Source organism: Archocentrus centrarchus, assembly GCF_007364275.1.
Source record: "Archocentrus centrarchus isolate MPI-CPG fArcCen1 chromosome 18 unlocalized genomic scaffold, fArcCen1 scaffold_23_ctg1, whole genome shotgun sequence".
NCBI classification, from domain to species: Eukaryota; Metazoa; Chordata; class Actinopteri; order Cichliformes; family Cichlidae; genus Archocentrus; species Archocentrus centrarchus.
The window spans coordinates 4,644,943-4,670,912 of NW_022060145.1; the positions used below are offsets into that span (position 1 = coordinate 4,644,943).

The 25,970-nt window shown below is 41.3% G+C and overlaps 2 protein-coding genes across 2 annotated transcripts in view; both read left to right on the forward strand.

Annotated features, from left to right (window-relative positions):
* The window catches only part of ppp2r5b (protein phosphatase 2, regulatory subunit B', beta), a 45,337-nt gene extending 30,814 nt beyond the window's left edge, over positions 1-14,523 (forward strand). Inside the window, exons 7-13 of the mRNA XM_030722597.1 lie at positions 1,700-1,808; positions 7,758-7,811; positions 8,540-8,590; positions 8,734-8,853; positions 9,114-9,241; positions 11,070-11,171; positions 12,864-14,523. Of these exons, the coding sequence (XP_030578457.1) occupies positions 1,700-1,808; positions 7,758-7,811; positions 8,540-8,590; positions 8,734-8,853; positions 9,114-9,241; positions 11,070-11,171; positions 12,864-13,092 (793 nt within the window). The 3' untranslated portion in view covers positions 13,093-14,523. The remainder of the gene's footprint in view (positions 1-1,699; positions 1,809-7,757; positions 7,812-8,539; positions 8,591-8,733; positions 8,854-9,113; positions 9,242-11,069; positions 11,172-12,863) is intronic.
* A 9,214-nt stretch (positions 14,524-23,737) lies between these two features.
* Positions 23,738-25,715, forward strand: LOC115775236 (glycoprotein hormone beta-5-like). Its single transcript, XM_030722809.1, has 3 exons — positions 23,738-23,901; positions 24,756-24,960; positions 25,473-25,715. The coding sequence occupies exons 2-3, from the start codon at positions 24,757-24,759 to the stop codon at positions 25,659-25,661; spliced, it is 393 nt and encodes a 130-aa protein (XP_030578669.1). The 5' UTR covers positions 23,738-23,901; position 24,756; the 3' UTR covers positions 25,662-25,715.
* The last annotated feature ends 255 nt before the right edge of the window (positions 25,716-25,970 follow it).

Below are 25,970 nucleotides of genomic sequence, written 5' to 3' on the forward strand. Positions count from 1 at the left end.
AACATACATGAAAGGAAAGCACCATGTAAGGCACTCTGCTGAGTTTAAGACAGAGAAACTGACAAAGGCATGGGTTTAAAGGCACAGACAGTGTGTGAAACTTGCACATTAGCTTCTTGTTGCTGGTTAGTTAAATCTCGCTGTGATCATTTTTGCTGCTGTCATCTGTCTTTTTGAAACCTGATATCATGGACGCACAGCGGCTCTGACTGAGAAACGGCTGGACGCTGCATGCTCGCTGGCTAACGACCAAGTTTATCCTCCTTTCAGACTTTACTGGGGACCATAAATTACACGAATGAACAGAATGCAGGTTTAAAGCCACATCCATGTTTTCTATACAGTCTATAGCTAGAGTAGAAATGGCAAGACTACCACAATAAACCAAAGAAGGTGGAAGAAATAAGGAAGCAAATGAATCAGTATCAGAGGCAATAAATATTAATTCCTCTCAGGGGGAATTTTGGCTAATGGAGTCAAGCTTCTGTCCTCTGTGTTTGCCTTTCATTGTCTTATACAGGAGTAAAAAAGAGGGATGTATTCAGACTCAGAGTGAAAATGTTTGTCTGAATGCTGGTTTCAAATTTCAACAAAAGGATGGTAGTTCTCGCCACCATAAAAGACAAACAGATTCTTAAAAATGGAAACACAAAACCACTATTTCAGCTGCTAATGATCGCGAGGCGACCTCGGAAATGGATGGCGGTTTGAGGAGGTCACTGTGGAGAAAAGAGGGAGGAAGGTGAGGGAGAGGACGAGTCCAAGGTGAGGAAAAGAAGGAGGAATGGAGAGATGGAGATGGAGATGGAGATGGAGAGGGGATGAGTGAGTGAACAGTGAGTCAGAAATAGAGGAAGAGGGGGGAGCGGGAGAGGAGAGAGAGGTTTGTATTCATGTTGGTGGTAACAGAGGTATTTATAGCTCCTCCCACACATGGAGAGAGTGGGAGAGAGAGGATGCACTGTACAGACAAAAAGAGAGAGGGGAAGGAGACAGAGAGGTGTTCAGAAAATGGGGTGAGAAGGAACAGCAGGAGGAAGATATGACTGAAGGACTCCTCTGTTAAACTGGCAACAATGTTATTAGAAATGGAGACAGACAGACGGGCTAAACACACAAATCGTGAAAGCTGACAAACGGGCCCGTTTGCGGCTAAATTAGCGACACGCTTTCCAAGTTTAGTTCCCACTCCTGTGCTGTTCATACTTTTCTCTCTGTAGGCAGAAAGTGCAGCTGTGAACAGAGCAGACCACGCATTTGTCCAGTCACTTGGAAATGGACACAGTACAAGAATAGACTCAGACTCACACAGATGAATGCACAGGTGTACACATGTGTGAGTCACTGGGGGTTTTTGAAGCAACACATGATGCTCTCGTGTAAATAAATATCACTTTTCACGCTCGTTATTGTTAAAATGGCGTCTTTGCCGAAGAGCTCTGCATCATTTGCTGAAACCTATTCATTAGACTAAGAGTGTTGTTAGCTGTTAGATTGCAGGAGGGATAGTATGTCTTCCTTTTTTGGAGCATTAGAGATAATCTGGATGATGTGTGTGTAGTTTTGACATATGTGACAGGAGTGAAAGTCATGTGCTTTTTTGCCATAAGAAAAGCAAAAATGGAGAAAAAAAAAAAATCCACATACCGCTGAGGAAAAACTGTCCCTTTTAACCATCTTCTCATCTCCTGTCTTCCAGCATCATAAACGGCTTCGCCCTGCCGCTGAAGTCTGAACATAAGCAGTTCCTGGTTCGGGTCCTTATCCCACTTCACACAGCAAAGTCCCTTTCCATCTTCCACGCACAGGTCAGTGATGATCCTACGCTTGCTATCAATTTACATTTGTGTTCACATGTTAGACCGTTTTACAAAGGATAGCACTGCCACCCTTTTCTTTTGATATTTTGTGGCATGTGAAACAATTTTTGACACCCGTTCGTGTTTATGTAACGTGAATGGGTGTCACATTTTGCATTTGAATGCAGTCACATTTTTGATGTTGTTTGATGCCTTAAATACATCCAGATGCAGAGGAGAGACGCAGTATGTGTTTGAATGATCGATGTTCCTTGCAGCCATTCTTCCGTGTGTCCTCATGCGGTTTTGGAAACCAGCGCTGGGGTACTTTGCTTGTATTTCTGACATTTTCAAGCAAAAATACCTGTAACTATACAGTGCTGTGCAAAAATCTTGAGCCATTCTTCATTTTTTAAAAATATTTTGCTTCCAAGGAGCTGGACTTTCTTTTGTTTTTTTTTAAAGTGGTCTTGAGCAATAGTTCTCCAGGCTTTCTGCAAGTCTTTCAAAGTTTGAACTTTGGCTGCTTTTTCACTCAGTTTTGGTCCAGTCCTTGAGACTTTTTTCAGAAACTTTTTTTTTTGTTAAGCCACTTAACACTGACCTATGATTCATTCATGCATTTAAAGGTGCATAACTCAAGGAATTAACCAATGTTGTGTCTACACATAACAGACAACTTAGCAAAGAACCACTTTTAAACTGTATTACTAGCAGCTGGTTGCAAAAATGCATAATTTCTTCACATTTTTTTTAGTTGAATCTACAAAAAAAATAAAAATGCCAGAGATAATGCAGTTTAACAGGCATAAAATATTATTTTTGCAATAACAAGGTGATTACCAAAGAGCTATTAGCCAAAAGCTAGGCATATCTCAGCATGGTGTGCAGTGTGTCCTTAAAAATCTTGAGGAAACTGGTCAAAAGAAGAGGAAGAAGTGAAAGTCATGTGCTTAAGAAATAGGAAAAAAAAAAAATCCAGCAAAGACCTGACACGGGACCTGAGAGATGCATCTGGCCCTTCAGTTTATCCATCTACTGTTTGCAGAAGCTTCATCAGAATTGGTCTCAGTGGGAGGGTGGCTGTCAGGAAGCCAGTCTTAAGGAAGGGAAACAGGGAGAAAAGGCTGAGATATGCCACATTACACAAGAACTGGACTGAAAATCAATGGCAACAGGTCTGATGGAGTGATGAATTCATGAATACATTTTTGGTTCAAATTATCATCAAGTACAGAGGAGGTCAGGAGAAAAGTACGACAGTGAGTGTCTACAGCCGTCCTTAAAACATGAAGGCTTTGTCATGGTTGGGGGCTGCATTTCATTCAGTGGTGTTGGGAATCTTGTCAAAACTGATCTATTATGTATGCAAGAAAGTATCATCAGATTTTGATCCTCCATGCAAAACCGTCTGCAAAGAGTGTGAATTGGAAACAGCTTCATTTTTAAGCATGGCAATGATCCCAAACACACTGCCAGTGCAGTAAATGTATACCTGGGTAGAAAAGCACACAATGGAGGCATGGATCGGCCTCCCCAGAGCCCGGACCTCAATGTTAGTGAGGCAGTGTGGGATCATCTTGACAGAGAACAGAACAAAAAGAATCCAAAATCCAAAGAAGAGCTATGAATGTCCTTCAAGAAGCCTGGAGAACTATTCCTGAAGACTACTTAAAGAAACTAGAAGAAAGCGGCCTCAGAGACTTCAGGCTGCATTGAAGAATAAAGGTGGTCACACCAAATATTGACTTTCATGCCCATTGGAACTGTACAAACTCACAGGCAAAAGAGTTTTTGCCTTTCATACTGCATACTATTTCCATGTGTGTTTGCACATGTGTCTGCATCTGTTTCTCATTTTCCCAGCAAGATATAAAGAAATGAGGGGGGTGGCTAAAGACATTTTTGCACAGTATTGTATTCAAGTCTTTGTAAGCCAAAACTATCAAATAAAACCCCCAGACAGAAGCAAGTTCATTGCTTTTATCCTAGGCAGACACTTTCATCAGCTATCATAGACTGTAGCTGTTAGCATCACCAAAATCTCTTTATAAAGGTCTGATTGGCCTCCTGCATTTTATTCAGCAGTTAGAAGCTTGAACAGATGTATGAATCCAAGAAGGAGAAAGTCAGCTTAATGTCTCTAAAATTGCAGTTGGGAAATTGGTGGTTAGACATTTTGGCAATGTATCGAATATACCACTAGGAGGCAGGGTTGAGTCACAGATAGTACCGTTCAGAGACCCTCGCCTCTGATTTACATTCATGTGTGAGTGCCTTTGTATTTTTTTGGTGTTTGTGTGTGTTTGTGCATGATGTTTGTGTATGCATGTGTGTCTGGGTTATTATAATACTTGGTGACACAGATGGCTGCCAGTCTATTGTGTTTGCGCATGCCTGTGCATTTTATTTGTGCCACACTTTGTTTGCTTATGCAGAAGATACAGTTTGTTCCCCACAAAATGTGTGTCTGTGTGTTCTGAGACTCAGCATCAGTGTGCCCTACATTTCTCCCCATCTCTCCTCTCCCTGTGGTTCACAGACATAAATTATTCACACACTCACGCGCACTCGGTTTGACAGGGTCACAGGAGAAGCAGGGCCTTGTGGATGGCAGTTTTGTGCTCAGTAGGTGTGGCTGTTCAGGAGTGACCCAGTTCTGAATGCCAATATCAAAATATGATATCACAGTAAACCGCTTAATCATCTTAGAAGATACTCAACACTGAAATACATTTGAATGTATTTATGTCGCTGACTTAGTGTGTAGCCCCAGTGTGGCCATCTATTCAGCCATCCACTATCTTAACTGCTTATTTCACTTAGGGTCATAGGGGGCTGGAGCCTCTCCAACCTATCATAGGGTGTAGAAGCGGGTTACACCCTGGAGGTCACCGGTCCATCAGCGTGGCTTACACAGACAGACACACTCATATCCACACCCACGGCCAGTTTAAAATCATCAGTTAACCTAACATGCATGTCTTTGGTTATCACCTAAAAACCTTCTTCTTCTTTTTTTAATTGTCATATGTCTTCAAAGAAGTCAGTAAATATATTACTGTTGTTACACCCCCCCCCCCCCAAAAAAAAAACAAACAAACAAAAAAAAAAAAACAGCCCAGAAAAAGCAGCCTTCAGCTCTATGGATAGGAGAAACTAGTTTTGAAAGGTTAAAAATACATTCTTTGGCTTTCACCTAATCAAAACTGTTTATTACAGAGTAAATAACAGCCTTATAACAATGCCAACACTAGGGGGACCAAGTGTCCCTTTATATCTGGGACTGCACAGCATTTTTAACCTCTTGTCCCTGTCTCCCACATACTGAGACAATATCTCACATTTTGATTGTCCCTAGTTTTCGAATGTCAGTCCTGTAAGACGGGCGCTTTTTGAAAGTCTGTCTTTTATCGAATGGCTTAAGAAAGCAGCAGTGTCTCCTCCAGGTTAATTAAAAGGCCCTTCAGAGTCATGGACTATGCAGATTTTTGTGGAACATGATGAAAACTACACAAATGAAATAAAATAAATAAAGACTGAATATAATGGAGGGTGACTCTCAGTCATTTGTAAGTCTCACAAGAACCCCACAGGTTAAAAAGAGATGTCCCGGTTGATGGATGCATTCCCAGCTAACTGATCACCAGACAGCACAGCACCTAAAATAATAGTTAGCAGCAGTTTTAAAGGTTATTTGGGGGATAAAGTAAAATACATGAGAGTAGGGAGACTATCATATAAGATGTCGTTTTAGCTTTCTTTTATGCTCATTGTACTTACTTAGCAAGGAAGCTGGAAGGTCACATTAAAATAAAATATGTCCTTCACATGCTAAATGTGAAGGACATTGCCTCACACAAAGAAATTTTTCATTTGTTGGGATCCTGGTCACCCCAGTCAACACTGATTCTAAATATCAAATACAGCCATATTTGATCCAATATAAATTAAACACAACATTGCTGCACTGTTTGATTTTTACTTATTCGGCTGCTGCAATCTCCTAAAATGCCAATGGATTGTGTTTTAGTAACAGATACACGCTCACACAGGAAGAGGGACTTCCAAGTGTTTATGCTCCTTTGAGTTTGATTAAAAGTGGGAGCTTTTTATTAGTTACTTATGCTTTTGGCAAAATACACAAATTTTCTGTCACATTCTAAGAGAAGACATAAATTGGACTTTGAACAGTTACTGAGGTGTGGGGACATATGATAGTGGTAATCTTTATTTTTATGGACCATGCTTGGTCCATAAAAATAAAGATTACCACCAGTGCTTCTCAGATGGTCTCATTTCCCAAGTTATTAAGACATTAATCTTATTTGTTTATGTGCTATAAGTCCAAAGCGTGGAAACAGTATTTGCAGTTTGCATCCCAATACCATATTACAAAGAGCAAAAAAAGTAAAAAAAAAAAAAAAAAGATATGCTATAAGTGAATTTGTGCATGTGCAAACAACCAGAATAAACAAAACAAAACAGAAAATGAACCCTCAGCATGACAAGCTCCAGCCATTCTTAACTGGATACAGGCACACACATGAAATCGACAGGCACCACAGAGTTCAGTGGAATCAGAGGCAAGCAGAGTTAAACGGCTTCCACAGACAATAGCCAACTGTGGTCACAAGGTGGCAGTAATTTAAAGGATGGTGCAAACCAGGCAATGAGAGACACAATGAGATATAGCTTTCACTTTGATTTTAATTGATTTTACTGGGCAAGTATTTCCACCCTTGCTTGCCCTGACAGAACACCACTGTCCAGAATGACTTCAGCTCCAAAAATAGAGCTTAATTTGACCTGTCACACTGACAAATCAATATCGGTAAAATCTCTACTTAAAGTCCCTAGAAGAATACTACATAATCCCTAGCCTAACAATGACTTCAGGCATCTGCAAAGCTCGACCTGACAGCAGAATCCAATATCATATTTACCCCAAGTTTCTCAAATGCCTCACTAATGCTTTAAATAGTTTGACCACTTTATTTTAATCCTCTTCTTTTCTCCTGCTGTCTTTATATTCCAGCTTCCATCCCTGCTTTCAACACTCCCTTTTACTGTATTTTTGTAACCATGTTGTGCCACGGGTGAAGGAATAGGAAGGTCTGGGATGAAGGGAGAGGAGAAGATGAACAAGAAAGATAGCTAATAAGAAGAAAAAGGGATTAGACAAAAAAATCTGTAAGAGATGAAAGCTCAGACAGTGAGGCAGACAATGATGCTGCAGGTCAACAACGTGGCAAAGGAAGAACCAACAAAGGAGAAAAACTGACTGTCCTACAAAAAGATGCAAAAACATCAATAAAATGACAGTATAAAACCTCAGCTGTCTGTAACAATAACAAACCTTTTAATTCAGTAACTGTGGATCTAACTTATACAGATAAAATTATCTATAGCTGTAATAATGTGAACCATTCAAAGAACAGACAGAGGGCCAGAGACAAGAGGTCTAAACTCTATCTCAAATTGCCCTTAAGGGACTTCGTGTGTGTGTGACATCACTCCTTCCGAAGTAAACACACGCACACACAGTCTCTGTCGCTACGGTGCCCACTCGCCACGGCAACCGGCCTGGGTGGAGGGGCAACCGCAGAACACACATATGCAAACACACAAATGCACACACAATCTCAGAATAATAGGAAATGATTGCAGCTCATATAAGAGGAGACAAGAGCTGATGTCGTCACAGACACACACACACACACACACACACACACACACACACACACACACACACACACACACACACACACACACACACACATACATGTACACATTTGGAAAACTTGTCTTTCCGATCTTTAGCAGTGTGTCATCCTGAGGGATAAGTGCTAAATTCCCCATTGTCTCACTGACAGCTCCAGAGAGAGCGTGTGTGTGTATGTGTGTATGACAGCTTTTGTGCGTTTACCCCAACCAAAGTGTTCTTTGTCGTTACAGCTGGCCTACTGTGTGGTGCAGTTTATGGAGAAAGATGCCACAGTGACTGAATATGTAAGACTGCGTCTTCATTTGATGTACTTATTACAACACGTTTGTTAGCCACATTTAAAGAATAACTCTGATCTTTCTTTCAGTTATGTTGTTTTCTGAGATTTGGGAATGTGGCAGAAAATCTGTCACATGAAGCAATCAAAGAAGTTTTAAAGCTGCATTAATCAGTACTTTGATCGTTATCACCTAAATCTAAAATTTCCCAGAAACTATGTGAAGTCATTTAGGAAATTTGATATTATTGTTTTGGTTTTTGGGGCCCACAACTTCATTATTTTGGTTTAGACATACTTTTATTAACATTATTTCCACCTTACAGGAAATTCAAAATGATTTTGTTTTGTTTTGGGTCCCACCCCTCTTTGGACACACTGTATTTGTAATGTCAGTAATAATCTCACCATGTTCCCAGATCTCAGCTAACAGATAGAAAATGTTTTATATTTCTGCCATTAGGAGTATTAAACAGTATAGTTCACCAGTCAGTTCACCAATGAGGCCAGTCTGTAAAGATGCAAACCTTCATATTAAGTCTTTGCCGTAACCTACTTCTTGAATCTGTAAGAATGAGAGTCACTGCAAACTTAATGACATTATTCTTAATGCAAAAGCCAGAGCACAAAAATGACTCAATGGAGATGGTAGAGATGGATGCTAGCCAGCTACCCTGCTGAGCTAATGGCTTCAGTGTTTATTTCTGTTAATGTGTGCTCATATTTGCTCTGCAGATCATCAGAGGGCTGCTCAAGTACTGGCCGAAAACCTGCACGCAGAAAGAGGTGATACACACGACGATAAAAAGGCGTCGCCGTTTCTCTGCTGCTCGATTGCTTTTCCGTCCGGCATTGCTGCAACTGTCTCAATTTAACTTGTTCTCCTTTATCTGTCTGCATTTGTATTTTAAAAATGCACGCGCGTTTAGGTGATGTTCCTGGGGGAGATCGAGGAGATCCTGGATGTGATAGAGCCATCTCAGTTTATCCGGATTCAGGAGCCACTCTTCAAACAGATAGCAGCCTGTATCTCCAGTCCTCACTTCCAGGTGATAAAATAGTGCAGAAGTGGAAAAAATAGCTACGCAAGTCACTGACACCCAGATTAAAGCTGTTTGGGGTGTAGACAGGATTAAAACAAATGTGATTATAGTAATATGATTACCTCCAGTTTTAGGTTGGAAAAAAAAACTGTTGAGGGAGGCTTTAGAAATCAATTACTTCACAGACAAACAGCAATTTAATGAAAAGAGTGTTGCCCAAATTTGATAAAAGAAAATCAGCTTCTCTGTATGTGTGTGTGTTTTAGGTAGCAGAGCGGGCTCTTTACTTCTGGAACAATGAATACATCCTCAGTCTGATTGAGGAAAACTGTCAAGTCATCCTTCCATTGGTATTCGCCACCCTCTACAGAGTCTCCAAGGAGCACTGGAACCAGTCAGTGGCACACATGAACACTCCGATCATTGCTTTTTATTATAGTTTTCTGTCTATTTGGCTTGAGTTTAAGCTCTGTTACTGTAAGACAAGTGAACAGACAAACATTGCATGTTCACAACTTGTCTTCAGTCCAGTCAGAGGATCAGATAAGGAGCGCCGCTGAGGAAAAAAGCAGCTTATGTGATTAAAGATGATAATGTCATGGTTGCTGTGGCAGGCAGGAAAGGCGGACCCCAAAAGCAGGACTCAGAAAAGGTGAAAAATGAACTTAAAGGACTTTATTGAAAATGAGAACCATACAAACAAATAAACTGGGCTGGACTGTGGCCAGAACTAAAACTAAGGGGTACAAGGAGCAGAGACACACACAGCAGGAACATAGACAATGACGCAACAAAGAACAGATGAAAACTGAGGGCTTGAATACACAATAGGTAATCAGGGCAAGAGGAAACAGCAGGGCACAGCAGGTGAAGCAAATGAAACTAATAACAGGGGAAGCAAAACTAAACACAAAGCACAGGGAACACAAGACTGTCAAAATAAAACAGGAAGTGACTAAGTAAGGTATACGCAGACTTGACACGGGGAACTGGCACACAGACACTGGACAGTGACGCAGACCTGACACAGGGAAACACAAGGGACTAGAAATAAACTGAGGATACAAAAGAGAACTAATAAACATAATCAGAGAAATAACTGAAACAGAACCAAGACAACACAAAACACTGGTCCACCGGCCCAGGACCATGACAGATAAAATCATCTAGAGCAGGGGTATTCAACTCCAGGCCTTGAGAGCCCCTGTCCTGCAGGTTTTAGATGTGTCTCTGCTGCAGGACTCTGGAGAACTTGACTGCATACTGAGGAGATCATTCAGCCATTTGATTCAGGTGTGTTGGATCAGTGACACATCTAAAACCTGCAGGACAGGGGCTCTCGAGGCCTGGAGTTGAAGAGCCCTGATCTAGAGCACAGAGCGAAGAAGTGATTGATCATTTAAACATTTTTTAAGCGAAATGCCAGTTCTTTCCAGATTTTCTCTGTCTCGTGCAACGACAAATTGAACAAGGCTTCCATAGACTTCCATAGACAAAAGATGGAAGTATCTTCCAGCAATATTCCGGTTGCAAAAAGAAAACAGCTATAAACTTAATGAGTTTATGGACTCAGTTGCTAGTTTCAAGTCTTACTGACTACAACCTGATGTTCACTTTTCAATTTATGGTCTCTGTCAGAGTCAAAACAGAGAATGCAGCTGGGTATATTTTACTGTGTAACTTAGAAGATGACACACTGTGAGTGTGCAGTGAACCTCAGTTTCATAGTGAGATCTGCTCTTTGTTTACAAACCCCCAAGATGGCCATATCTAAAATACTTATGTCGAGGCTTTCCAACTGGACTGGCCAATGGGTGTTGTCCATCTTTTGTATACAGTCTTTGACTTTAGACTGTTAGTGGCTCAAAGTGAAAAAACTCATTCAGTTCATGTGGGCAGATTTTTTATTCTTTTTCATATTTTAATGTGCAAATTAGTTGACTAATCAAAAAAGTTGTTGACTGGAACCCTTAAATTGCCCATAATCCAACATAAGTTTATTTCTTGTGCTTCATGCAGTACTTAGATTCTAATACTTTACTTTTTATACAAAATACACGATTGCAGTTCCTGTTACTTTCCACTACTGCTAATACTTTGAAGAAGTATTAACATTATGCTTCATAGCTGCAACAAATTCAAAATCTTAGCTGCACACAAATGACTTCAATTTCATTTTCTTGCCCCCCCAGTGAAGCAATAATGCATGTGTGTTTCTCCAGGACCATTGTGTCACTGATTTACAATGTGCTGAAGACCTTCATGGAGATGAACAGCAAGTTGTTTGATGACCTCACTGCCTCCTACAAAGTGGAGAAACAGAAGTGAGTGTGACTCACTGTTTTTGTGTGTGTCGTTGTGTCACTGGATACGACAGTGGCAACAAGAGGAAGAAACAGAACTAAGTCATTTTTTAGGTGGTATTTGTTCCATTATCCATTACATTGTTTTTCACATTGCAAGCATGCATCGGTTAGATCAGCCTTTGGACACGGTTCACATCATGATTCCAGCCTCAAACTCAAGATAGTAGATACCGGTGGAAAATAAAATCTACAGGAATAGTTCAGCAGTTCGATAATCTCTTAATGAAAAGACACATTTCATTTGGTAAGTACAGGTAAACATTTATCTAAGTTTAGCTAAGGATAAAAACTGAAGCAGCCAGCTTCCAAAACACATGCATTCCAGCACTTCTTAATCCTCCTTATTTATGAAATCTTTAATTAAGTCATACACAAGGAGAAATAATAAAAAAAAAAAGACAAATTGTAGTTTTAGGACTCTGTCTTTCATAAATCAAGAAATTGAGCCAAATTTACACATCTTTGAGAATTTGCATTTTATATTTTTTGGCCTTTCTTTTTTTTTTTTTAATGGAGATTAAATAAAGACTAACAGGAAAGCAGTGAGGGAGAGAGAGAAGGGCTACAGATCAGACTTGAACCCGGGGCCGGCATATGATCACCTGCTGACCCACTGAGTCAAACCAGCACTGCGTTAGCATTTTAATTTAGGCTGAAATAAGAGTCAGGGATGGCAGTCTGGTATGAGTTATACTTAAAGAAAAGGGATCGAACAAAGACAGTTAACTATCAAAGTCTGATCTTCACGGCACATTTGTGGAATAAACGAATAAGATTTCTTGCAACCTCAGAAAAAAAGAGTTTTGCTGCTCATCAGACTGGAAAAGTTTACAGAACCATCTCTTGAGAGTTTGGACCTTAGGTAAACAACCAAAGGCCTTTATCTCATTGGCTAATGCACCACTCTCATGAACAGTGGTGTTCATGACAGGGTTGCAAAAAGAAAGTGCTGCGCTCCAAAAAGCACATTGCCGCCTGCGTTTTGCTAAACGTAAAGACCGTTTGGACAAGCCAGAAGGCTGTTTGAACCATGTTTGTGAGCTTGTGTTGTGTTCAGGGAAATAAAAACACCGCACTGTAGCGCCAGAACCTTAAAGGATGGTGGTGGTAGCATCTTGGTTTGCGGTCAACTGCTTGTCAACATTAATGGAGCGAAGCATTTAGACTTATACTAGCAAAATGTCCGGACATCTGTGAATGCGAACTGGATCTCTGGAGAAAGTGGTTTATGCACCAAGACAAGATTTTTACCAAAAAATACCCACAAAACCCGGAGAAACTGAAACTGTTTTCTGTGCAGAGGAATGGGCTAAAATTCCTCGTAGCCATTGTGCAGAACTGAATAGCAGAAATGCACGTGAAAGGTATAAATACAGTTTTTTTCTGCACAAGGAGATCACGCCAGATACTGAAAGTAGAGGTCAATCAATGTCTTAATTTAATTTGTTTAATCAAGTCCTCTTGGAGCCTGCAGAGAAGCGCTATCTTTAGGACAAACTTGGGTGGCAATGCTTCTCTTTAGCCTTTAAAAGAAGTATAAACCTCTGCTTGACAAGTATGGACAATATAAATATGTTTTCAAGATCATATTTCTGCCCTTTACACTTAATTACTTTCCTTCCTCCCCTTTCCTTTAAACCACCTCTCCAGGGAGATGAAGCGAGAAAGGGAGCGTGCCGAGCTCTGGCGAGGCCTGGAGGAGTACCAGGAGCGCCGGATGCAGATGCTCACAGAGGCCGCCAGGAACCAGCGCAACCTACAGGAGCGAGGCGAGAGAGGGGACACGCTTACCCCTTCCTCCCCGCAAACGGCTCACTCTGACCAGCCTGAACCCAAGCCCAGCGGGGCCTCCTCTGGAGCCGGGGAGAGCGCCACCTAGGTGTTGCTCCAGAGATCACATGGGTCAGGGATGGGGGGCGGGGGGATTAGGGGACAGGGAGAAGACAGGAAGATGATGGTAAAAGTGTTGGGAGACAGAAAAAGGTACAAAACAAGCCCACTTTTTTTTCCTTTTTCATCTTGTATCATCGAGGTGGTCGCTTTTTGTGAAAAGGCGCAAACTCTGTGATCCAAGGCAAACACTGTACCTTCTTTCTAACAGAGTTGTGTGAAACTGGTTCACTTTTTGCTGTACACACGATATGTTGCACATCAGAAGAAAAATATTGTCCAGAGTGCAGACTGTCACTTAAATTAGTGGAAACTGCAGGTCAGTACCCCAAAACCGGTAGCTGGCCTGCTTCAAATCTCCCTCAAAATGAGAGAGAAAATATCTATTTTGGTGCAACGCTTACCACGTTTAACACATTTCTAACTTGTCTAATGGAGTAACAGTCTGCACTGTGGCCTCGTATTTATCTTTTGGTTAGAGATGTTTATTTTAATGCTTGGATAGCACAATGCATCAATAAACAAAAGAAGCAATTTCACACAAAAGTCCCCAAACTATTGCCGGACCCACAAATCGCCACAGGCCCAGGTACATTTTTACTGTAAATATCAGAAGACAGAGCTACAGAGAGTTTATCCAGGTTAAACAAATCACACACCAACAGCTGATCGATGCACTTGAATATTTCTGTAAAACATACACACACACACACAGACACACACACACACGGCTGATTCTGGCATTAACTCCTCTCCCAATCTGCCAGGTTCCACCAAAGGATGAGCCTAAAGCCCCTAATAACCGCTGATGACAATATAAGTACAATAATGTTCCTTCTTCTTACTTGTTACTCTAATACTACTACTCTACTCTACTCTAAGTACTACTGATGATGACGATGATGATGATGATGATGTTTTTATATATATATATCTATATATATATATATCCATACGTCTCTGGATATTTCTGTAGTGTATTACGGGAGAAACACTAGTGTAGCAGATACCATAAAGGGGAAGGCCGACTCGAATTCTGAATTCACATCACATGTTAAATGTATGAGGCCATAATGTGAGTGCTGAAATTCAGCAGAATTCCCCTTTAACAGACCTTTAAAGGGGAGGGATGAGCTGGATTAGCAGTGGTGGATTTTCTTTCATTCAATACTTGTGGTGTGGCAGGTGGGATTTAAAAAAAAATCCCCAAACATTCCACATTTAAAGCTCATGAATATTTTTAAAGGTGCCCTGTGGAGTTTTCTTGTAAACACAGCTGTGTGTACATTACATCAAGTCTTACTCCTCAGAATGTATTTTGTGTACTCTGGAGGCTTGATGAACTGTGTTTCCATTTCCATTAATCACAGAGTAAAGGTAATTGTTGCATTGTTTTAAACCCTGCATTGTTTACATATCTGCCCCGAAGCCTCCTACTGGTAGGACATGCCTGAAACACCTCACTGATGGCCCATTAACACATCGGTCACTTCATATGCAGATAATGATGTCGCTACAGCTCTGTACCATTTATACCAGCTCTGAGGGCACGAATACTCGCTGCAGTATTCTCCTGAACGATAGGTGTCACCACTAAGACCACGACAGTCTGGTACAGCCATCTCCAATGCCATGCTCCACTGGGGTCCATATGCTAAAATTTTGGTTTGGGCTGTTAGTACAATTAATCATCCATCCATCCATCCATCCATCCATGTCCTTCTGCTTACCCAATTCAGGGTCATGGGGGGCTGATGGCTGAAGTTCACTGAGTCAAATTAGCAGAGAGCTGGTGGCCAAGTTGGGCTCCTACATTAATAGAATTTCAACAGTTTTAAGAACCGCAGTTTTTGGCACATTGACTTCACTTTCCAGCATTTTCTGGCACAAATGCCACATTTCTTAGCTCTCTGCTGCCACTAACTGTTGGATCAGTAGAGTAGCATGAAATCAATGGCAAACAAAAATTGGATCCATTCATAAAAACATGCTTTTTTTATTTTCTATTAGTCGTTGAAAGTTCCACAGCGTACCTTTAACTTTAATGTCATGGCAAATGATAATTATTTTTTTGGTGTGTGTGTGTGTGTGTGTGTGTGGGCGTATTCTCTAATTTTGAACCTTGTCACAGAGTATAAATTTAAATGAATGCAAGCAGACTAGCGAAGCCCACCCACCACAAGTGTGTCCAATCAGAAAAAAACCACCACGATCCAGTTGGATTTCTGAACCTGGAACGTCTGTAGGTTCAGCAGACCTAAAGCTGCTAGATGGTGACCATGATGAGGAAACATTTTTTTCGATGTGAACCAACAAAAATCTGTTTATTCTTGTCTGATCATTACGATAGACTGATGGGATAAAGAGAGGGAGGGGGAAAAAAAAAAGAGAAAAAAATTATTTTAGCAATATTTTCATTCTTTCAGGATAATCTGTGTTTTTTAGGGGGTTAAACAGGAAGTGGGTGTCACTCTGAAATGTTTACCTCCCACTCTTGTTTTTACTCCTGTTGCGTCCTTGATATTCACATTGTCTTAAAAGGTACCTTCTGTGTAGATTTATTTGATGAGAAATGATTTTGCTTTGTAATTACGTTGTTTATTTTATTGGTTTTTGTATACTCTCGTTCATTTTTTGTGGAAAACTGAGTCTGATGCTATTTATTTTATATTTGATCAGGAAATGTAACCTTATTTGATGGTCAGGTTGTGCATGTGTGCGTGCGTGTGTGGGTGCTTGAGTGTGTCGGTGTGCATCCAGTGAGTGACGCGGTGAGCAGGAGATGTGCGTAGACAGAGCGACAGAGAACGGGAGGAAACAGTCGTCTCTTTGCTTCTTTTTCTCTCTCTCTCCTTCTCTCCTTCCTGTGGGACAGGGTTTGAATCCGAATGTATCGTGAAACAAATTGATTGTTTTTTGTTTTTTTAAATTTTGATGCTTGAGACGCCGAGCTACCCGTCGGCTGCTTCGAACCAAACTTTCAACAGAACCCACAGAACTGCTTTTTTTTTTTTTTTTCTAGTCGCTCACTCAAAAACGCGCCTGAATCAGCAACGTTTTGAAATCGCTTCGTACGAAAGGGTTTGTTGCTTTCAAGCATTGATCTGGAATTTTTCCTTTTTTTTTTTTTTAAAAAACAAAAACAAATCTTTTGACAGACGTTACATCCAACATCCACATTTTGTTACAACTTCTGACATGTTTGACGGCAAAAAACAAATTCTGGCACAATTTAGCACAAAGATTGAGTGCTCATCATGTGACTGTTCGTAAAATACTGTCACCTGAGTCATCATTTTAACAACTGAACAACTGAACAGACACAACTGCAGTCTATGGAAAATGTCAGAAGCAGCTGCTATTGGTGCTAGTTTGTTTCATTCCCTGAAAGTTTTCATTCTTGGCTGACACGAGAAACCGCTCCATTTTTTTTTAGGGGGGGGGGGTTTCCAACGTTGTCTTGATTCAGGCAGGTAACACTCAGAAACACAACTGAACAGAGACAAAACCTGACCTCGCTGTCACTAAACTTGGTTTACTTTACGATTTTTGTTTTGGCTTGCTTACTCACAAACCCTCTTGATTGTTGTTGTCGGGGAAACCCCAGCTCCCACCACGATAATGATTAGTAATAATAGTATTCCTCGATTCTAGAATTCTGCCATCCATTCCAGAACTGCTCCAGAACGGGAAGTGAGAGAGGAGAGAGTGTTTGTAGAGAGCTCTGGTGTCGCCTCACATACAGCCATCAAGCGCTGCTTTCACTGACCCTCGCATTTCCTCTCTGCGGCCATTTTCAGGAGGCCAGATTTTAACAAATGCTTTAAGTCAGAGGGGCGATGTGAGTGCATTTGATGAAAACAGACAGTTAAGACAAAAAAAAAAAAAACACAGAAGAGGAGGAAGATAGAGGAAAGAAAAGACATAGAGTTAGATATGATAGAATGGCAATAAGTCAGAGCAACAGAATGAGAATATAATGTTACCGAAACCTACTACTGCATTACGTAGCAATTTCACTGAATTTCTAGATTTGCACTGTCTGCCCAATGGTCTGTTTGTTGTGTTGAAGAAAAAAAACATAGAGAAGACGATAAAGATGATGCAGATGAAGAAGATGTATATTTTGGGGACCAACACAGCGGTGGGAGGGTTTGAATGTAGAGTGGCTTACTACTGTATGTAACATTACAGGGAAGTGTAGAATGGAGAAAAAAAAATACTATGTGCTAAAAATGAACCTTCACTTTGAGAAAACACTCTGGAGTCTGTGTACTTTTTGTGTCACTTAATTTCTATCACTGATACTTCCATTTTCATAACTTATTGCTATACTAATCAGTATTTTAATATAAACTGGGGATCAAATCAGTGTACCCACAGACAGTGTTAAAGATGGCTTCCAAGTCGGACACGGGAACCAGCTTTCTTTTGCAATATTTTACCATTAGCCGCTACATTTTGCATAAATTCTTGAATCTCTGACCACATATATAATACCAAATTCTTCTACTGCAAAGATGATGATTTAGCATGCATAAATACAAAACTATGCCACAAGACATAATAAGATAAGATAAGATAAAACTTTAATGATCCCACAGCAGGGAAATTTGCGCATTACAGCAGCTCAGTACAGAGAAAAATGATGAGTGGATGAGTAAAAACAAATGAACTAAAATAGAATAGACTAGAAAAACTATACACATATACATAAGCACTATATACATAAAATATCTATCAGTGTCAATACACACATATACATACACACATGTACACACACATCAAAACACTATATACAGATATCAAAACATACATTTGTAGCCGGTAAGGTACATAGCATACTCGGTATGCATTATATGGGTGAGTGTAATAAATAAAATGTATCTGGACTGTATGGATAAAGTGATGGCAGAGGAGGTAAAGTGTCCAAGTGACTCAAGACATTATGAAGTGTTGTACAGTCTAACTGCTGTTGGGATGAATGACCTGTGAAAGCGCTCCTTCCTGCAGCGAGGATGTTTCAGCCTCTGACTGAAGGAGCTGCTCAGCTCACCCACGGACTCATGCAGAGGGTGATGGGGGTTGTCCATGATGGATGTCAGCTTTGCTAACATCCTCCTCTCACCCACCACCATCACAGACTCTAGAGGACATCCCAACACAGAGCTAGACCTCCGCACCAGTTTGTCGATCCTGCTCCTGTCCCTTTCGGTGCATCCACCCCCCCCAGCAGGCCACTGCATAGAAAAGGGCAGATGCTACCACTGAGTCATAAAATGTCTTTAACAGAGTCCTGCAGACACCGAAGGACCTCAGTCTCCTCAGCAGGTGGAGTCGACTCTGGCCCTTCTTATACAGGACGTCTGTGTTTGTAGTCCAGTCCAGCTTGTTGTTGAGGTGAACACCCAGGTACTTGTAAGAGACCACTGTCTCAATGTCCTTTCCCTGGATGTTCACCGGTGCTGTAGGGGGTGGCTTCCTCCTGAAGTCTATGACCATCTCCTTCGTCTTGCTGGTGTTGATTTGGAGTGCGTTGTTCTCACACCAGCTGACAAAGTCACTGATGACCCCCCTGTATTCCTGGTCGTTCCCATCTGATACACATCCAATGATGGCCGTATCATCTGAGAACTTCTGTAGGTGGCAATGGTCTGAGTTGTACCTGAAGTCTGAGGTGTACAGACTGAACAGAAAGAGTGAGAGGACCGTGCCCTGTGGCGCCCCTGTGCTGCAGACTACCACATCAGACACACAGTCATGGCACCTCACATACTGTGGTCTGTTGGTGAGGTAGTTGATGGTCCATGCCGTCAGCTGACTGTCTACTCCGGCTCCCTCCATCTTCCCTCTCAGTAGTGCAGGCTGGATGGTGTTGAAAGCACTGGAGAAGTCAAAGAACATGACCCTCGCAGTGTTCCCTGCCTGCTCTAGGTGAGAGAGGGATCTGTGCAGCAGGTAGATGACGGCATCGTCCACCCCGATGCCGGGCTGGTAGGCGAACTGCAGGGGATCCAGCGCTGAGCTCACCAGTGGGCGGAGGTGGTGCAGGAAGAGCCTCTCCATGGTCTTCATCAGGTGAGAAGTCAGGGCCACAGGTCTGTAGTGGTTGGACTCCCTGGCTCCGCTGTGGGTGAGGGTGAGGAGAGTGCAGGCAATGACAGCACTAAACCAGGAGAGAGGGGGGTCAGCATACGGAGGGGTGGTAAGATGGGAGCTGAGGGGTGGGGAAGGTGGTCAACGACCCAGAGTCAAATCTATTGAAAAACAGATTCAGGTTGTTAGCCCACCCCCGGTCAGCAGACACTGTGGCTCCTCCATTGTCCTCGAAGTGGCCAGAGATTTTTTTCATGTTTCTCCAGACTTCTCGGACTTTGTTATGTTGGAGCTGTTCCTCCATCTTCCTCCTGAAGCTCTCTTTGCCTCTCCAGATCTTGTATTTCACATACTTTAAGTACTCTCCTCAGTTCCTCCTTGTCTCCAGATCTGAAGGCCCTCTTCTTCTCGTTCAGCAGTGCCTTCAGCTCTGGGTCACCCACGGTTTATTGTTGGAGAAGCACCGTACCTTCTTGGTTGGCACAGTGTTCTCCACACAGAAGTTCATGTAGTCTGTGATGCAGTGGGTAATATCCAGTGGTGGCCAAAGTACTGACATTCTGTACTTAAGTAGAAGTACAAGTACTTGTATTAAAAACTACTCTGGTAAAAGTTGAAGTACTGGTTCAACTTCTGTACTCAAGTAAAAGTAAAAAAGTACAGGCTCTGAAATCTACTCAAAGTAAGAAAGTAAAAGTAGCTCCTTGGAGGACGTTTCTACCTCTTTCTTACATCTTTCTCCATCGGAGTGAAGTTATCGCTCATTCTTTGCTCTCCCTTTAAATACAGCAGCTGTTCTTTTAGCTAGCAGACACACTGTGTGACGAACTGCAGACACTTTTTTTGTCCTTACGTTTTCTGTCATTTATTTTCCTCACCGTTCCGGCCTGCAGCCTAAAGCGCAACTTCCTCTGGGTCTTTCCGGTCTCCAAGCGAGCGTTGCAGGAACCTCTCCCTCTACCGTGTGGGGTGTCTGTTCCCTCCCTCCCACCCTGTTGTTGCGACTTCCAAGAAAAAAACCCGCTCGCAATCAGAAGCCGGCTCCCACACTGACCGGAAATGCAGACGTTTCTCAGATGCATTAAACCTCAAGTAACGAGCTCGTTTTGAAAATGTAAGAGGTAGAAAGTACAGATACTTGTGTAAAAATGTAGTGAGTAAAAGTAAAAAGTTGTCAGAAAAATAAATACTCAAGTAAAGTACAGATACCTGAAAAATCTACTTAAGTACAGTAACGAAGTATTTGTACTTCGTTACTGTCCACCACTGGTAATATCTAACTCTGATTAAAAAAACAAACAAAAAAAATAGCTAGCTGTTTGGTAGCTTGTTAGCATAGGCATCACCTTGCATGCTGATAATGTGTCCCAATACTGGCTGAAAATTGGTCCAAGCTCCTTCTTCTTTCATTATAATTCATATCAAACTGATACTTTAAGTTCAGTAGCCATACTTGCTAATGAGAATACACTTCTCCACTTGAAATGGCAAGTGCTGGTCTGGGAGTACCCTATATTGCCAAAAGTATTCACTTGTCTGCCATCACACACATATGAATTTGAGTGACATTCCATTCTTCATCCATAGGGTTTAATATGACGTCAGCCCACCCTTTGCAGGTATAACAAATTCAGCTCTTCTGGGAAGGCTTTCCACAAGGTTTAGGAGTGTGTTCATGGGAATTTTTGACCATTCTTCCAGAAGCTCATTTGTGAGGTCAGACACTGATGTTGGAGAGAAGGCCTGGCTTAGAGTCTCTGCTCTAATTCATCCCAAAGGTGTTCTGTCAGGTTGAGGTCAGGACTCTGCAGGCCAGTCAAGTTCTTCCACACCAAACTTGCTCATCCATGTCTTTATGGTGCTTGCTTTGTGCACTGGTGCGCAGTCATGTTGGAACAGCAAGGGGCCATCCCCAAACTGCTCCCACAAAGTTGGGAGCATGAAATTGTCCAAAATGTCCTGGTATGCTGAAGCATTAAGAGTTCCTTTCACTGGAACTAAAGGGCTGAGCCCAGCTCCTGAAAGTCAGCCCCACACCATAATCCCTCCTCCAGCAAACTTTACACTTGGTACAGTGCAGTCAGACAAGTACCGTTCTCCTGGCAACCACCAAACCCAGACAGTCCATTGGATTCTCAGATAGAGAAACATGATTTGTCACTCCAGAGGACACGTCTCCACTGCTCTAGAGTCCAGTGGCGGCGTGCTTTACACCACTGCATCCGACACTCTGTATTGCTCTTGGTGATGTAAGGCTTGGATGCAGATGCTCAGCCATGGAAACACATTCCATGAAGCTCTCTACCCACTGTTCCTGAGCTAATCTGAAGGACATGTGAGGTCTGTAGCGACTGACTACAGAAAGTTGGTGACCTCTGCGAACTATGTGCCTCAGCATCCGCTGACCCTGCTCTGTGATTTTACGTTGCTGGGTTGAGATGGGTGAGTGAATACTTTGGCAATCTAGTGTATGTAGAACTGAGACATATAAAATTACCAAGTAGCTGGTGAACAAAGTGCAGGAATTTATAGCTAAGGAGTCAAATATACCTGACAGGGTTCTAGCCAGTGGTTGATCCCCTGGCACTGCACCAGGCTGAGGTACTGTTGCACTGGGCTGAGAATTTCACCAGTTCGCTATTGGAACTGATCACTATGACCACATTTAGCAAGTGGGCGCAGCTATTAGCAATAGTAAGTGGTCATCCGATACCGCTGGTCTGTGAATTTTTTCTGGCTAGATTACTGCCAGGCTACTTGCACAGAGTGCACCCTATCTCTGTGATAGGCTCCAGCTCCTTCCTCACAACCCTAATTTGGATAAGTGGTTAAGAAATGGATGGAAGGTAGGTAGACTCTTGAAGGGATCTAAAAGGAGAGTGCAGCATTAAGCAGGTAATACTTTCTGTATGCTATCAGTTTTATTATCATTTTGTCTGTTTTACAGTTTTCTCTTCTCCCTCCAAGTGACCAAAAGTCCACAAATTCAGCATCAGTCTCTTCACTTGTGAACATTATAGCAGTGTATCTGCATGTTTTAGCTCCTTGCTAAAATCTTGTGTACATTTTCGTCAACCATCTGCTTGTATCAATGTAGTTTTTTTTTTTTTAATTTATATTTCAGGCATAACAAACGTTTTTTACACAATAGCATTGTTAGCAAAAAATATTTACCAGTGATGCAGATGTAGAAATTTAATGAGTGGATGAAGAAGATGAACATGTTTCAACAACCTGCCTTAAATCACAGGAGATAATAGCCCAGTGAGATTCCAGTACCAATCAGAAAACAGGGCTCTTATTATATAATGAGAAACATTTGCAGAGAAAATAACCCCAAAGATCCCAACAATCACAATCATAACATACTTTAAAAATTTTACAGAAATAGTATCAACAGTTCAATTTTATTTATATAGCACCAAATCACTACAGTCATCTCTATTGTACGCTTTCCATTGTAAGGTAAATCAGTGCATGAATATGTTTCCCTATGTAGCAATAATCTTTCTCAATCACTGCCTCTTTTAGGAGGAGGTATCATTTCCATACTTTGGAATTTAGAGAGCTCGCAAGATGGCAAGCTGCATTAAAATGACAGACTGCTGGGGATCTTTCACCATTTCTTATATTGTGATCAGAGATGTTTTAGTTCTTGCTTGGTTTTACCTACATGTGTTAGCCCACAAATAGACCATAAATTTGGCTTGACAAGAAATCCTATTTTTAGATTTTTTTTAAACTTAATGCCAGTGTGGAGATGTACATAGTTTTGCAAAATACATATCCCCTTTGATCACAGTGCTACAATGGGCACAATTTATACTGTTTTGGAGTTGACCAATCTATATAACTCTGAATAAATGGCCTCACATTAATGAGGGATATAAACACCGCTGATGTCAGCCTTTTGGTTTGTGCATTTCGGCTGTCATCATCTTGAGACTGATGAAAGAGGACACCGTACGCTTATACTTGTCAATCACAACCTAGGCCTGCCTTAATGCATACCCTGCTTTATTGTCCCTCTATGACTCTAACAGAGACCATAATTTATAAAATAAACATCATGTTTTATTCAAGACCTGACACTAGTGAATGACACTATAAATAGACAGAATGCAGGTTAAAGCCACTGGCTCTACTAGTCATACTAACGTCCATCTTTTATATACAGTCTATGGCTAGAACATGCGATGCCATGGACCTTCAAACATAAAACTCTGCTGTCACACCAAGTCTTGACTTTGAATATGACTTTTTTTTAACTCATAACAATACATGGTATACATATGTTGTGGTTTAAAGTTTTTTTTTTTAGGTACCAAATGACCAAGATCTGTGTATATTTCTATCCATTCTGTAACCCTGGTGTCCAACTGAGTACTGCCACTCCTCACATGATTCAAATTGGATCAAAAACTGCACACCCTCTCTCACACACAGAGAGAGAGAGATACAGGCTGAGGTTAAGAAAACACAGACACGCATCAGTATTTTCCAGGGAGTCTCCATTATTTCTGGCTTGGGGTCTCTAATGCTATTTTATTGTAATTGCTATGATGTCAGCGTGTCCGTCCGCCCTAATGGCCTTCTAAAAACAATAACAAGAACAGATTGGTTCCATTCACGGGATTGCCCGGACACAGACAGACACCAGAGTCCTGCAGCTCAAACCTCTGCAAGATCTTCAGCTGGAAAGGTGAGATTTTCTTCTTAAACACCTATAAAATAAGATAAGGCAGGAATGTAACAATAACAAATCAACCCTGATGTACATGGTTTTGCTCGGATGGTTCCATAATACTCTTTACAGAGTAATTACAGAGTGAGCACAGTGACAGTGCTCTCAGAGCTTCTAAAAGGACTGAATCCAATTCTGCTTACTTAAAGGGGTTTTATGTAGTTATTTTTCAATAAACCAGTGAAATAACCTGCAGTCTGGTTGAGTTGTTTGCTTGAAAATGTCCAGTTTTTAAGTCTCCAGTAACATTAAAGACATGAATGCAATTTCTGTAATTTCTTCTGCAAAGTGCTTTTAATGCATGTAAAATCAGAAGTCACTCCAGAGTCAGGTTTTCCATTTACTGTGGTTTTGTACTTTATGTAGTTTTGTGGTTCAGAATTTTTAGTGGTGGTACTGACTGCAGTAGCCAGAATAGACACTAGAGGGAGTTGTGAATTAGTGTCACACTGCTGTTGGTCACCTTCTGTTCTGATGTAAAATATTGGCAATTCATCACTTTTACCTAAATTTATATATATATATATGTATATATATATATATATATATATATATATATATATATATATATATATATATATATATATATATATATATATATATATATATATATATATATATATATATATATATAAAACAGTCATAATGCTGTTTATGTGGCCCTGCAGTCACACCCAGGCAGGTCGCATGTGCCTGATATTTAGTAAAACAATAATTTGAATAATTTCTTTTATTTACTTTTTTATTCACTTTACTCCGTAAAGTTGCTGAACTTAACCCACTTTATTTATTATTCTTTCCATTATACCCAGCATGCACCTCCACCACATCACCTTCCCCTTCCTCCTCCTCCTCCTGGTAGCTGGAGCAGCCGTGCTGTGTGTTACCGTGCCAACAGTGCTCCAGGGTTTCCGAGGCTGCGCGGTGCGAGAGTTCTCCTTTGTGGCCCAGAAGCCGGGTTGCAAGGGGCTGCGCATCACCACAGAGGCCTGCTGGGGGCGCTGTCACACGTGGGAGGTACACCCCACCCCCATCCCCGACACACACACACACACACACACACACAGAAAACAAAGTGTAACATCAGCTACATTTAGCCTACGCAGGAGTCTGACTCTTTCCTGTTGCCATTTCTGAAAGCTTCCGTAATGCTGGAATAGTGAAACATCTACTAAATGACTCATGTCCTTGGACTTGATCCCATCCATAAGAAGGTTGTCTCTTAGCTCTCTGGTGAAATGCTCAAATCCCTCCAAACAGGCAGGGATACCAATCTGTCACTGCACTTATGAAAGTTTTAGACAGAAGAGAAAGAGCATCACTTGGGGTCCACTTGCAATCTCTGTCTATTTCAGACTGATTTTTTTCATGGCATTTGAAGTTTGTTGTAAAACTACCACAAAAACACCAAAGATCTCAAAGTTATTAGTTCACTGAATTAAAAGCTTTTAATTCAGGTTAGATTAACTTTTTATCCTACAGTAGCAACCTGTGTTCCACCTGTATGTTTGTGTGTCCATACCCTGCAGAAACCTGTACCAGAGCCCCCTTACATCCACCGTCACCACCGCGTCTGCACGTACAGCCAAACTCGCCACATGACTGCACGACTGCCTGGCTGTCAGCCTGATGTCTCCCCTCTCTACCACTATCCCGTGGCCCTGGAGTGCCACTGCGACGTTTGCTCCACGCAGGACACGGAGTGTGAGACCTTCTGAAGGACAGGACTCTGCTCTCATTAAACAGTTTTATCCACAGTTTAACTGATGTGACTGACCTAAAAAAAAAATTATAAAAACAAGACTTTAAGGTTGGGTGACAGTGTTTAGTGAGACATATAGGCTGGATGTTTGCATTCAATAACAAAAGAAGCCCAGAAAGATGAATATTTCATGAGTTTGTCAACTAACAATAATGTGCATGTATTTTATGCCTTTTGTAAAAAAAAAAAAAAAATACAAGTATTGTCATTCTTTGTCATGATGTTAACAAAACTCAGTTAATATACAGATTGTACTATATATTAG

Bases quoted from the DNA above. Each gene is read 5' to 3' on its own strand.
- LOC115775236 (XM_030722809.1), top strand. From the start codon at position 24,757: ATGCACCTCCACCACATCACCTTCCCCTTCCTCCTCCTCCTCCTGGTA. The intron at 24,961-25,472 runs GTACACCCCACC...CATACCCTGCAG, and splicing joins GGCGCTGTCACACGTGGGAG to AAACCTGTACCAGAGCCCCC.